Source organism: Solanum stenotomum, chromosome 1, assembly GCF_019186545.1.
Source record: "Solanum stenotomum isolate F172 chromosome 1, ASM1918654v1, whole genome shotgun sequence".
Taxonomy (NCBI): domain Eukaryota; kingdom Viridiplantae; phylum Streptophyta; class Magnoliopsida; order Solanales; family Solanaceae; genus Solanum; species Solanum stenotomum.
Window position 1 is genome coordinate 8,690,481 of NC_064282.1, and position 13,600 is coordinate 8,704,080.

General features: G+C 29.8%; 3 protein-coding genes across 4 annotated transcripts; 1 reads left to right on the forward strand and 2 right to left on the reverse strand.

Annotated features, from left to right (window-relative positions):
- Nucleotides 1-484: 484 nt before the first annotated feature.
- Nucleotides 485-13,005, reverse strand: LOC125870588 (germin-like protein subfamily 1 member 13). Of its 2 annotated transcripts, XM_049551058.1 has the most exons (3): nt 12,869-13,005; nt 12,416-12,769; nt 485-891 (listed from the first exon to the last, which is right to left on the reverse strand). In XM_049551058.1, the coding sequence occupies exons 1-3, from the start codon at nt 12,990-12,992 to the stop codon at nt 683-685; spliced, it is 687 nt and encodes a 228-aa protein (XP_049407015.1). In that variant the 5' UTR covers nt 12,993-13,005; the 3' UTR covers nt 485-682. The 2 variants fall into 2 exon arrangements, with proteins under 2 accessions (XP_049407015.1, XP_049407007.1); XM_049551050.1 differs by lacking the exons at nt 12,416-12,769; nt 12,869-13,005 and adding an exon at nt 1,357-1,510 and having other exon boundaries at nt 485-1,245.
- On the reverse strand, nt 5,086-6,102 carry LOC125870578 (putative germin-like protein 2-1). Its single transcript, XM_049551043.1, has 2 exons — nt 5,934-6,102; nt 5,086-5,826 (listed from the first exon to the last, which is right to left on the reverse strand). Exons 1-2 carry the CDS (start codon nt 6,055-6,057, stop codon nt 5,264-5,266), a joined length of 687 nt encoding a protein of 228 aa, XP_049407000.1. The 5' UTR covers nt 6,058-6,102; the 3' UTR covers nt 5,086-5,263.
- LOC125870530 (putative germin-like protein 2-1) lies at nt 9,505-10,497 on the forward strand. Its single transcript, XM_049550990.1, has 2 exons — nt 9,505-9,685; nt 9,798-10,497. Exons 1-2 carry the CDS (start codon nt 9,562-9,564, stop codon nt 10,358-10,360), a joined length of 687 nt encoding a protein of 228 aa, XP_049406947.1. The 5' UTR covers nt 9,505-9,561; the 3' UTR covers nt 10,361-10,497.
- Nucleotides 13,006-13,600: the final 595 nt, after the last annotated feature.

Genomic DNA, 13,600 nt, shown 5'->3' on the forward strand with positions numbered 1-13,600 from the left:
CTTTATATCGAGATCCAATTCCAGCTCGAACAAGATTTTAAATATTATTTCAGAGTTATGACTCGTTCGAAATTTCTGATTAAGAATGAAAGGATGGGTACTAGTTGAATCATTTCTATTCCTAATGGCTGAAAAGGCTTTTGTCATAGGATGGTGGAGATTGGAGAATATATTCCTTACATGGAAAGTAATACAAATGAATATATTCACTTATTAAATATTGGATTCACACATTCTTTAATTATTTGTATACCATTCAAGGTTCATATATATGTGGCTGAAATGTGATAATTATTCCACTTGGTCATGAGCAGTGGTGACGATACTTTTTGTGTAGGTCGAAATCAAAATTACTTTTTATATGCTCTGAAGATCGATGAAACTTTAATTCCCTCCTATAGTGGAGATTAGTGAATATAGCAAGTACAAAATCACTATTAGAAAACAAGAAATTAGAGAGTAACGAGGGATAAAGAATGAAATATCACAAACAACAAACTTATTTTTATTCCATATAACAAACCACATAACATATATCCTCATCCAATGAACGTACGTCACACTAAAATGGAGAGGAAATCAAACCAGTTGACATGATCAATACTTATTTTTGTGACAAAAGCAAAGCAATTCACAAAAACCATAACTATTTGTAGATCATGTATTTTTTGAAATAAAAGTTTTAGTTGTTATCCCACCAGAATTTTGATTGGAGGTAATCAATACCTTTCTTATCAATTTGGAATGCTTTTGCAAGAACATCATCACTGATGGGTGGGTCTGATCCAAATACTGCATTTGCAATGGTGATGACTCCTGGATTTTGACTACTAAGTCCAGCAAATGCAACAGTCTTAGTCTTTCCTGGGTTGAATTGAAAATGAATGAGACCTATTGGGAAGACAAACACATCTCCAGGATGTAGAATTTTGGTAAAGAGCTTGTTCTTCATATTTGGACCAGGGTTTGATAGGACAAAACCAACATAGAGTGTTCCCTCAAGGACAACAAGAAACTCAGTTCCTCTAGGATGCGTGTGCGGCGGGTTGAGACCGTATGGTGCATAATCAATACGAGCTAAAGAAATGCCTAGAGTGTTCAATCCTGGTAAGTTGTTGACGTTCACAGGAGTTACTGCAGATCCAACATTATTTGAAGTATTTCCAGGTATATTCAGACCCGATTTAAAGAAATCCTCCGCCACAACAAGTTTTGGATCCTTGCAAAATTTTCCGTTCACAAAAACTGCGTAAAAGAAAGAAGTTTTAATTAGATAAAAGTCAACAAATTAATATAGAAAATTTTAAAAAATATGATAAAAATAGTGTAGATCATGTTTGTAATTTGGTAATTTACCAGCATTCTTAGTGTCATCAACAGCAACACAAAAATCCTGAAGAGGGCTAGGATCAGATGCATGGCTCATTGATGATAATACAGCCATTATGGCAATGGCTAATATTAAAGACTTGAAAGCCATTGCTACTTATGAAATGATGTTTTGTTTAGTTGGTTTTTGACAAACATAATAAGAAAATACTTCCTATTTATAGATGATTATTTGTGTGAATTGGTCCTTAATGTCCTTTAAAAAAATATATTAAACTTTGGTTTACCAAGTCATCAACAGTAAACATTTTTAAACACTTGATTATTAATTGAAGCTTCCTTCAACAACTACAAAAAACCAAATCTTATTTACCTACGTACGTTGAGAAATTAATATTTGATACTCTCTTTGTCTCGATTATGTGATATATTTTGTTTTTCGAGAATTAAACAATTTAAGTTTGATCAATAATTTGCTCGTGGAATCTTCAAATTTTTAAGCTAGGTACTTGTCGATCTAATTGTGGAAAGGACGAGAAAAGAAAATCCCCTTAAATATATTAAAGAACTTTTTCTAGTAAAAATTCACGTAAAAATTACTACAATATTACCATGTAAATCTTTTTATACTATCCGTATAAGTTATAACTTAACCCAATGTAACAAGCTATCTACCTTATCTTAGTTTTTACTAACTATTGAATGTAAAGTTCGAAATCGATCACATTTTATTCAATCTTGTTCAAGACCATCAACAGATGTAGTGCAACAAATAAGGTTGTTCTTTCCTTAATCAGAGTCTTGGATTCGAGTTTTCTGGAAATGAAAAACTCTTTGGTAGGGAGTGTTTCGCCCAGAATGAAATTTTACGCGATGCGAATCTAAATTAATCAGACTCTAATACAAATATTGGATACTGGATTGAAAAAAACAAAATATTAGGGTGTTACAACATTAATGAAACAACCTATTTCTTAGATGCCAGCCTTGATGACTTAATTTTTTCCACTTACTTAGTACCAACTTGTATTGTCTTAGTCATGACATATTGATCATCAGGAACAGGAACTGGCAATGGCCGCCGGAACTTTCCCATTGCTGCTGGAAATACTTCACCTTTTAGGATGTTTATTGCGACAAAATAGCTTTTAGCGGTAATAAATATGCACATTAGTAAAGAGTGTTAAAACCTTTATCGTCATTAGTTGATTATCATTGGATTCAATGTTGCTATAGGTTTTAGGAATATTTACAAAAAAAATGTTAATTCCTTCTAAAAATATATTATCCCGTCCACTTTTAATTATCTCGGTTTCCTTTTTTAGAGTCAAACTATAACAACTTTATAGTACTTTTCGTAAAGTTTTTGAATACCTAAATTTTTGGTTTAAAATATTCAACTAATGTAATCAAATTGAACTTTAAAAATTAGTCAAATTGACTTTCGAAAAGCATTACATGACAAAAAAAAGTGGACGAAGGGAGTATTTAACAATAATTAAGCTATTGTTAGTTACCAATCATTTTTGATGTAGTGGTTGTAATAAATAATGTGTACAATAATATGTTGATTTTAATTACTCTAAAATCTTCATTGGTAGTAGTATTAAACTACTGTACTAATTAAGTTTAAAGTATATTTAAGTACTGATCACTACGTTAGAATTTGCACGCGAGAAGAAAGCTTGTTATTTTTTTACTTACACCATTCAAATTTTTTTTAAAAACTGTCATTGCAATTTAAATTACAGGAGTAATAATTGAGAAATATAGCTATATACAATGAACAATCACCCCTCTTTATAATAATAACATTTTATTATAATAGTCAAGTTTTAATTAAAATCGACTTTCATGTTATGTTATGTTATACATTCTTTATATATAATAGCAATTTGTTATAGCAACTAAAGAATATTTGGATAAATGATTATAGAGATGATTGTTGTATATATATGTATCTTGGCCTCAATAATATAAATTTTATTCCTTTGCATGATGTAGAACATAATATCCCTACTTGTGCAGCTTAAGAGTAGTAGTACTATAATAATGGAAAACAAAATATATTAAAGCAATACAATTAGATCTTCTTCACCTGCTAATGTTTTAGAATTCAATTACTCAGTCAATACTGTATTTGTTACTCTCACTTCGGTGGGCCACGAGGCGGCTTTCTAATAATATTAAAAGAAAAAAAATCACCCATTGATAATTGACGATTCAAAATATAATCAAGTAAATGCATAAAGAATTAAGGACACCAGATGCAATATCTATGAGTAATGATCCACATATTTATTAATTCAATTTGACATTTAAAATTAATCTAATTTTGGCTAAATTGTCATACTGCGGTTTTCAAAAGTCAATTTGACTAATTTCAAAGTTAAATTAGATTACATTAATTCGATATTTTAAACAAAAAAAAATTAGATATTCAAAAACTATACGAAAAGTATCATAAATTACAATTTTTTTTACATATCAATATGATTAAAAAAAAATACATGATAAATTGTTAATTAAAGTTCTTATTGTTTGACACTAAAAAAAGAAACCATAACAACTAAAAAGGAACGGATGGAGTAGAAATTTCTTAAGAATTGAGCACTACTAAATAGAAATAGTACTTTCTCCATCTCATAGTAGTTACTATTTACTTTTTCTTTACATGTTCCTTAAGAAATCATAGAAATAAAATTATTAATTTTATTATTTTACCCTTTATCCACTCCTTTGAAAAAGAAATTTTTTGGAACTTACAAAATTTATTTAGGCTTTCAAATAATATTAATTGTAGGGTTAACATGAGAATTTTTTAATTAATTTTGTCTTAATTTGATAAATGAGCAAATAATACGGAATAACTATTAATTTATAGTAATTAGATGAATAACTAATATTATGAGATGGAGATAATAATTCTTAATATATATATATATATATATAAATTTATTATTTTGTCTCAATTTTTTAATTTTACAATTATTATATATAGAATAATTTTTTTTTATAAAGCGATACTTATCTTAAGACGAAGAGATCGTTTGTTAATTACCATTACCAATATGGCTTTGGCATCTTCACCTAGCACTGTATCCGACCATAGTCCCTTGCAGGACTTTTGTGTTGCTATTAATGACTCTAGAGCAACCGATAAATTCTTAATTGCTGTTTTCTTCTGTATTAAATTATTATCTGTCATATTTTTATAAAAAAAATTATTTTAACTATTTATTGTTTAGAAATTTAAGATAAAATTAATTATTTTCTTTTTATTTTATCTTTTTTAATTATTATTTTTGAATACTATAATTACCTCAATTATAAGGATTTTATGATTATTTAAATATCAATCTAGGATAAAATAATAAAAATTAAAAAAAAAAAACCCTCCTAATTAATATTTCTTAAGGGTGTGTAAAAGGATAGCACAAAAGATATTTTGAGATAGAGAAAGTACTCAAGTTTTATTCGTTTTAAATGTACTTATTTCAAGTTTTTCAAAATTTATATTATGTTTTGTTTTACTTTTTATTTTCTTTGGTATGTAAATATTATATTGTTTTGATTATACAATTTTTGTTAATTGAAAAATTTGCAAGTATTCATAACTTGTCAATGATGATGACTTCTTCGAATCAGGCCTTGACATTTCTTGCACGATGTAGTCTCAATTCACGTCATGCATACCCTAGAGGAACTAATTAAGATTCTTGTTGTTCTTTAAGGGAAGACTCATTGTTCTTTATTACAACAACAAACAATAAAGGTAATTTTATTATAATAAAACAATAACATATCATGCTTATGGTACATAGATCAAGTAAAATCAGTCAACATGACCGGATAATCTTGAAGTTTATTAACGATTACAAATAAAAACCACACAAAATAATAATTATAGCACCTTAGTTTGGCTTACACTAATTTAGTTGTTATCCCACCAGAATTGTGATTGGAGATAATCCACAACTTTCTTATCAACTTGGAATGCTTTAGCGAGGATATCGTCATTGATTGGTGGGTCTGAGCCAAATACTGCATTTGCAATAGTGATGACTCCTGGATTTTGACTACTAAGTCCAGCAAATGCAACTGCCTTAGTTTTTCCCACGTTGAATTGAAAATGAATGAGACCTATCGGGAAAACAAACACATCTCCAGGATGTAGAATCTTGGTAAAGAGCTTGTTCTTCATGTTTGGACCCGGGTTTGAAAGGACAAAACCAACATAGAGTGTGCCCTCAAGGACCGTAAGAACCTCGGTTCCTCTAGGGTGTGTATGTGGTGGGTTGAGACCGTATGGTGCATAGTCAATACGAACTAATGAAATGCCCAGAGTGTTGAGTCCTGGTAAGTTGTTAACATTCACAGCAGTTACTGCAGATCCAACATTATTTGAAGTATTTCCAACTACGTTTAAGCCTGATTTGAAGAAGTCATTAGCAGTGACAACCTTTGGATCTTTGCATACTTTCCCATTCACAAAAACTGCATAATAAGGAATTATAATTAGAACATATACATAACACAACTAGCTAATGTTAATTAAAATTATGATTAAGAAAAGTTTACAAGTAATTCAATAATAAATTTACCAGTAGTCATGGAGTCATTAACAGCAACACAAAAATCTTGTAAAGGACTAGGATCAGATGCATGGCTTATTGAAGTAACCACAGCCAATATGGCAATGATTAATACAAAGGACTTAAGAGCCATCACTAATTAGGAACTCTAAAACAATCTAATTTATTATTGTGATCTCTTTGTTTATGTGATTAATATGATAAGTGAGATATCCCTATTTATAGATAAAAGATTGTTTGAATTAGTCTTAAAAAGTTCCCTAATTACAAAATTTGAATTAGCTTCTGCGCAATTACCAAGTCGTAAATGGTGGCAATATTTTAAACATTTGAGTTATGAAGTTGGGTCAACAACTATAAGGACAAATTAATTTTATAACTTAATGAGAAGTTAGAAACAGTTTATAACAACTACATATAATATAATAATTAAAGAGATAATCATATTTGCGGAGGACTTATTCATTGAAATGGTCATGATCACAATGGATGAGGAAGAAAAAAAAAGTTGAGTATGATAGAAGCTTTAACAATAAAAATAATAGTTTATGGCACCGTCACAAGATACACCTTATTAACATCCAAACCTACGAGCTCGAATAAATCCGAATACACAGGAAATCCCACGTTGGAGATAAAACCCTTTCTAACAAAAGAGACTTTGTATTCAGAAATATTCGAACTCAAGACATCTGATTAAGGATAAAAAAATACTTACCATTGTTATTACATTTGGTAAGTTGGAAGCTATCGATCAATACCAAAGTAATTGTAAGTATTGTCAAGTGTATCTCTAGGTACCATTTTTCTTTTTCTTGGAAAAGTGTTGCTAAAAAAATAAAAAATGATGGCAATCTTTTTGTTTCTTCCTGTTACTCCTCAAGTCATTTTCAAAGACTATTTTGAAGTCTTCGTAGTTGTTGTAGAAACCTTCACCATTTTGAAGTTTTGAAAAAATCACCATTTGATGACTTGCTAATTTTAGTTGTAGAAAGTCATTAAATTGACAGTGTAATTTTCTTGTCCATATTGTGAATATAAATTAATCTCAATTTTGAATATATACTAAATTGACTGAGTTAAAATAAATTAAGTTAATAAATATGCCTATCATTAACCGGCACAAACTATTTTCATGGCCAGTCTTTCGTGTATATATTCATCCGAAACTCATTTCTTAGAAAAATTACTATTAGGTTTAATTTTTTTTATGTATCTAACACAAATATTGCATCTGCTTAACTTCTTCGTGCATTTATTAAATTATTTATTTATTTATTTTGTAAAAAATCATAATCGGTCACTAACGTGTGATTATATTAGAAGCCGCCCACCAAAGTCAAAGTAAATATATATACTAGTATTGAGTAATTGAATACTAAAACATTAGCAGGTGAAGAAGATCTACGAAGGAAGACTTATATTGCTTTAATATATTTTGTTTTACAATTATGTGTTGGAAACAAGTTATTTATGGATTAATTATTTTTCGGAATAACTTATTACGTTATGTATATGAGGCCAAGATACATATGTTTATACAGTCAACTCTTTCGGTAACAAAGTTGTTTGTTTAGTCTTTAGATGTTTATTAATTGCTATAAGCCTATAACAAAATGTTATCATTAAAAATATAACATAATATGAAAATCGTTATCCTAGTAAAACATTATTATCGATGATGATTGTTTCTTGCTACAGAGTGGTGTTTCTCTCTTTATAAAATATATAGTTATTCTCAATTATTACTCCTTTTTAAAATTACAATGACAAGCTTGGTGTTGTTGTTCAAAAATACAAAAAATTTAAGTTTTCATGTAATTTTAATCATATTGATACGAATGAACTTTCCTCTCGCATGCAAATTTTTATCGTTGTCATCAGTACTTAATAAATTTTAATTTTAACACTATAGTTTTAATAATAAAAATCAATGCAGTTGTTGATCAGATAATTTTAAAAGTTAACAACGAAATAAGATTTAGTTTGTTTCTGGTATATATATATATATATATGTCGAAATCATGAAGATTTAGACTAAATCAACATATTATTTATTCGTCTGTCCAATAGTATGCTTCTCAGATTCGGAGCTATATAATAGTGTATGAGTTCCTCATAATCCAATAATATTTGTATAAAATCTGTATTTATATTGAAAAAATTCATTAAACACTTGTAATTTGTAAATATGTGATTGTAAATCTAATTATATATTATTATTTATTAACTTTATATTATTAAGGAATTCATAAAGTTTAGATTCTAAATAATCCTCCTCGATACTTTTTTGTGCACATCGAGTATAGGTCACGATTTTTTCTTCTTCTTTTTCCTTGGCAAGTTGGTACGTCACTGTCAAATTTTATATTACGGTCAAATTATGTTCTAGATCATGCAAAGAAACAAATTTTATATTATTGAGGTCAAGATACATATATATCTATACAATTAATCAATCATCTTTATATATAACAGACTTATTTATTCAGATATTTTTTGATTGCTAAAACAAAATATTATATTATAAAGAACATATAATCTAATACAATACAAAAATCAATTTTAAATAAAGCGTTGTTATTATAAAATATTGTAGAGAGATATAACTGTAGAATAGTTATTCTCAGTGCATAAGTTAGTAGGTATAAATTGTGGTAGAAAATGACTATTGATTCTTGTAACTTATATGATCATTAGTTCTTGTAACTCTCGTGGTCATTATTAGTTTCTTGTAACTTATATGACCATTAGTTTCTTGTAACTCATGTAACATCTATCACATTTATCTACCCACGTTACTACCCTTCATTAGACCTATATATTGATTACATGAAAGACTTCTTCACCTATAAATAGTGGTGTTTCTTCCTTTCTGAAGTATCTCAAAAGATGAGAAGTGTGAAGGAATATTGTAGTGTGTAATAGTGAAAGAGAGAGTTGAGACATTGAAAAAAATTCGAAGTCTTCAACTATATTCACTATATACGGGAGAGTATTTATATGTTGAAGGAAGGTGTTCTTATGTGGAACTTTGGACTCTTCAACAAATCCGGAGTTGCTTGAGTTGTACATGTTGTTGGGCTGTTGTATCCTGGAGGAGACAAGTCAAGAGTATTACTGCTGGATCGGTGTAGATTATGCCACAGTGGGCTAGAATCTCCTTAAAGAGAGCGAAATATCCGTGCCTCAGCCTAAGATTTGTTTATTCATTTTTTGTCATTTTATTTTCAATTGTAATTTAAAGTATTAGTGGTAAATTACAACAACACAATGCTTACCTCTAGTAGGTTACAATTTTTTTCTTTTTTTTCCCTCTTGGCTAGTCAGTATGTTACGTCAAATTTTAATTTCAACGTAGGTACGTAAATAAGATTTGGTCTTTAATTTGTAGTTGTTGAAGGAAGCTTCATAGTTTATTTGAAAATTTTACCATTATATTGATGACTTCGTAATTCAAAAGCGTAATGTATCAATAAGTACTATTTATTTAAGGAAAATTGACGACCAATTCAAACTTAATAATCATCTATAAATACGAAGCTTTTTCTTATTAGGTTTGTCACAAATCAACAAAAAAACATCATTTGAATATATTGTTTCATAAGATAGTAAAGTAATTAAGTTTCTAGTAGCAATGACTTTCAAGTCATTAGTATTAATCATTGCCATAATGGCTGTTTTATCTTCAATGAGCCATGCATCTGATCCTAGCCCTCTTCAGGATTTCTGTGTTGCTGTTGATGACTCCAAGAATGCTGGTAAATTACTAAATTACATATATGATCATTGCTATTTTTATCAAGTTTTTAGATTTTCTTTTAATCCTTTTTTGTTAATTTTTATCTAATTAAAACTTCTTCCTTTTTGTAGTTTTCGTGAATGGAAAATTTTGCAAGAATCCAATGGATGTCACTGCTGATGACTTCTTTAGGCCGGGGCTAAACATGGCCGGAAATACTTCAAATCAACTTGGATCTGCTGTAACTGCAGTGAACGTCAACAACTTGGCAGGACTCAATACCCTGGGCATTTCTTTAGCTCGTATTGATTTTGCACCATACGGTCTCAACCCACCTCATACTCACCCCCGAGGAACTGAAGTTCTTGCCCTCTTTGAGGGTACACTCTACGTTGGATTTGTCCTTTCGAACCCTGGTCCAAATATGAAGAACAAACTCTTTACCAAAATCCTGCATCCTGGAGATGTGTTTGTTTTCCCAGTAGGTCTAATTCATTTTCAATTTAATGTGGGAAAGACTAATGCAGTTGCATTTGCTGGACTCAGTAGCCAAAATCCAGGAGTCATTACTATCGCAAATGCAGTATTTGGATCAGACCCACCAATCAATGACGATGTCCTCGCCAAAGCATTCCAAATTGAGAACAAAGTTGTCGATTACCTCCAATCACAATTCTGGTGGGATAACAACTAAACCGTTATTTAAAAAAATATATATATGATCTACAAATAATTATGGTTTTGTGAACCGCTTGTGTCACAAAATTACTAAATAAGTATTGATCATGTCGACTTGTTTAATTTCCTTTCCATTTTAGTGTGATGTATTGGATGAGGAAATCTGTTATGTGTGGTTTGTGTTACTGAATAAAAATAAGTTTATTGTTTGTGATACTTCATCCCCGTTCCATTGTTTTGAGAAGAAAAAAACAAGGAAAGGCTACTTTATTTGTCAAAATCTATTGATTAATGAAGTTTAAAGTAGCAGCTAGACCACTAATTAAGCATTAAGGGACCTCATTAAACATATCTTAAGACAATTTTTTTTTAATTTTCTGAATGCGTCTATTAATAATGATAATAATTATTGAAGGAATTATTTCACCTTAATAATAATTAACTGTCTTTATAGGAAGCTAGTTGGTAATAAACGAACAACAACAACAATAATAATGATAATATATACATGAGCAACAAAAGTGAAATATATAGTAAAAATAATTAATACTAATTGAACAAGATTGTATCAATGAGTTTATAAGAAGAGTACTATTATATTGGTGGATGTTTGTTGCGGATACAAAACAGTTATAGAGAGATAAAAGTATTTAAATAATCCTATTTAATGCTTCTCCAAAACTTCCCTTGTGCTTCCTTAGATTGGAAGGATCAACATGGTAGAAAATAGGCAATATCATACATGCAAACTTCATTTTGTATTCAAGAATGGAAACAAGTTGATCCAAGCACCAACTAGAAGATGCATAATTTTGTGAGAATACAATTATACACATCTTTGAATCTTGTATTGCTTTAGACAACTCTGAATTAGTGTCTTCTTCTCTTCTTGATTTATTATCATCACCACCTTCGAACGTGCGAAATCCGGCTTGATTTAAAGCTGTAGACAGGTGATTTGTGAAATTTTTACCAGTGTCTTCTCTTTTGAAACTCAAAAACACATCATATGACTTTCCGTAAGTGTTGGATGATTGATCATAAGCTAATTGTCTGGTGGCAATTGAACATAGTTCACTTATGTTAAGTAGTAATAAATTGTAGAGTAGGAGCTAGAATATAAGTTACAAAAATTGAGGTTGAGGACTTTAGATTAGCTAAAGTTGATATTTGATTATTATATATATGATGAAAAAAATCTTTATATCAAGATCCAATTTTAGCTCGTACGAGATTTTAAATATTATTTCAGAGTTGTGACCTGTTCTAAATTTCTGATTAATAATGAAAGTATTGATACTAAAGCTTTTCAGTATACCTTTCGGTACTATAGTTAAAATATTTCTATTCCTAATGACTGAAAAGGCTTTGTCATAGGATGGTGGAGATTGGAGAATATATTCCTTACATGGAAAGTAATACAAATGAATATATTCACTTTTATATATATAGTCACTTAAAAATTAGATAATTATTCCACGTATTGGGGACGATACTTTTGTGTAGGTCGAAATCAAAATTACTTTTTATATGCTCTGAAGATTAATGGAACTTTAATTCCCTCCTATAGTGGAGATTAGAGAATATAACAAGTACAATATCACTATTAGAAAACAAGAAATTAGCGAGTAACGAGGGATAAAGAATGAAATATCACAAACAACAAAATTATTTTTATTCCATATAACATACCACATACTAACATATATCCTCACCCAATGTACGTACGTCACACTAAAATGGAGAGGAATTCAAACCAGTTGAAATGATCAATACTTATTTAGTAATTTTTGTGACAAAAGCGAAGCAATTCACAAAAACCATAACTATTTGTAGATCATGTAATTTTTGAAATAAAAGTTTTAGTTGTTATCCCACCAGAATTGTGATTGGAGGTAATCAATATCTTTCTTTTCAACTTGGAATGCTTTTGCAAGAACATCATCATTGATGGGTGGGTCTGATCCAAATACTGCGTTTGCAATAGTGATGACTCCTGGATTTTGACTATTGAGTCCAGCAAATGCAACAGTCTTAGTCTTTCCTGGGTTGAATTGAAAATGAATGAGACCTATTGGGAAGACAAACACATCTCCCGGATGTAGAATTTTGGTAAAGAGCTTGTTCTTCATATTTGGACCAGGGTTTGATAGGACAAAACCAACATAGAGTGTTCCCTCAAGGACAACAAGAAACTCAGTTCCTCTAGGATGCGTGTGAGGCGGGTTGAGACCGTACGGTGCATAATCAATACGAGCTAAAGAAATGCCTAGAGTGTTCAATCCTGGTAAGTTGTTGACATTCACAGGAGTTACTGCAGATCCAACATTATTTGAAGTATTTCCAGGCTTATTCAGACCCGATTTAAAGAAATCCTCCGCCACAACAAGTTTTGGATCCTTGCAAAATTTTCCGTTCACAAAAACTGCCAAAAAGAAGAAGTTTTAATTACTTAACAAATTAATGTAGAAAATTTAAAAAAAAAAAGAGGGCAAAAAATCATGTTTATAATTTGGTAATTTACCAGCATTCTTAGAGTCATCAACAGCTACACAAAAATCCTGAAGAGGGCTAGGATCAGATGCATGGCTCATTGAAGATAATACAGCCATTACGGCAATGACTAATATTAAAGACTTGAAAGCCATTGCTACTTATGAAACGATGTTTTATTTAGTTGTTTTTTGACAAACTTAATATGAAAAAACCTCCTATTTATAGATGATTATTTGTTTAATTTGGTCGTTAATTTCCCTTAAACAAATACATTAGACTTTGGCTTACCAAGTCATCAACAGTAAGCTTTATTAAACGATTGGTTATTAATTGAAGCTGCTATTTCTTCAACAACTACAAAAAACCAAATCGTATTTACCTACGCACGCGTTGAGAAATTAATATGTGATACTCTCTTTGTCCAGATTATGTGACACATTTTATTTTTCGAGAGTCAAACAATTTAAATTTGACAGATAATTTGCTCGTAAAATCTTCAAATTTTTAAAGTAGGTACTTGCCGATCTAATTGTGGAATGGACAAGAAAAGAAAATCCCCTTAAAGATATTAAAGAGCTTTTTCTAGGAAAAATTCACGTAATAAATTACAATATTATTATGTAAACCTTTTTTATACTATCCGTATAACTTAACCCAATGTAATAAGCTGTCTACCTTATCTTAGTTTTTACTAATTATGGGATGTAAAGTTCGAAATCGATCACATTTAATCAATTAATCTTGTCCAAGAATACCAACA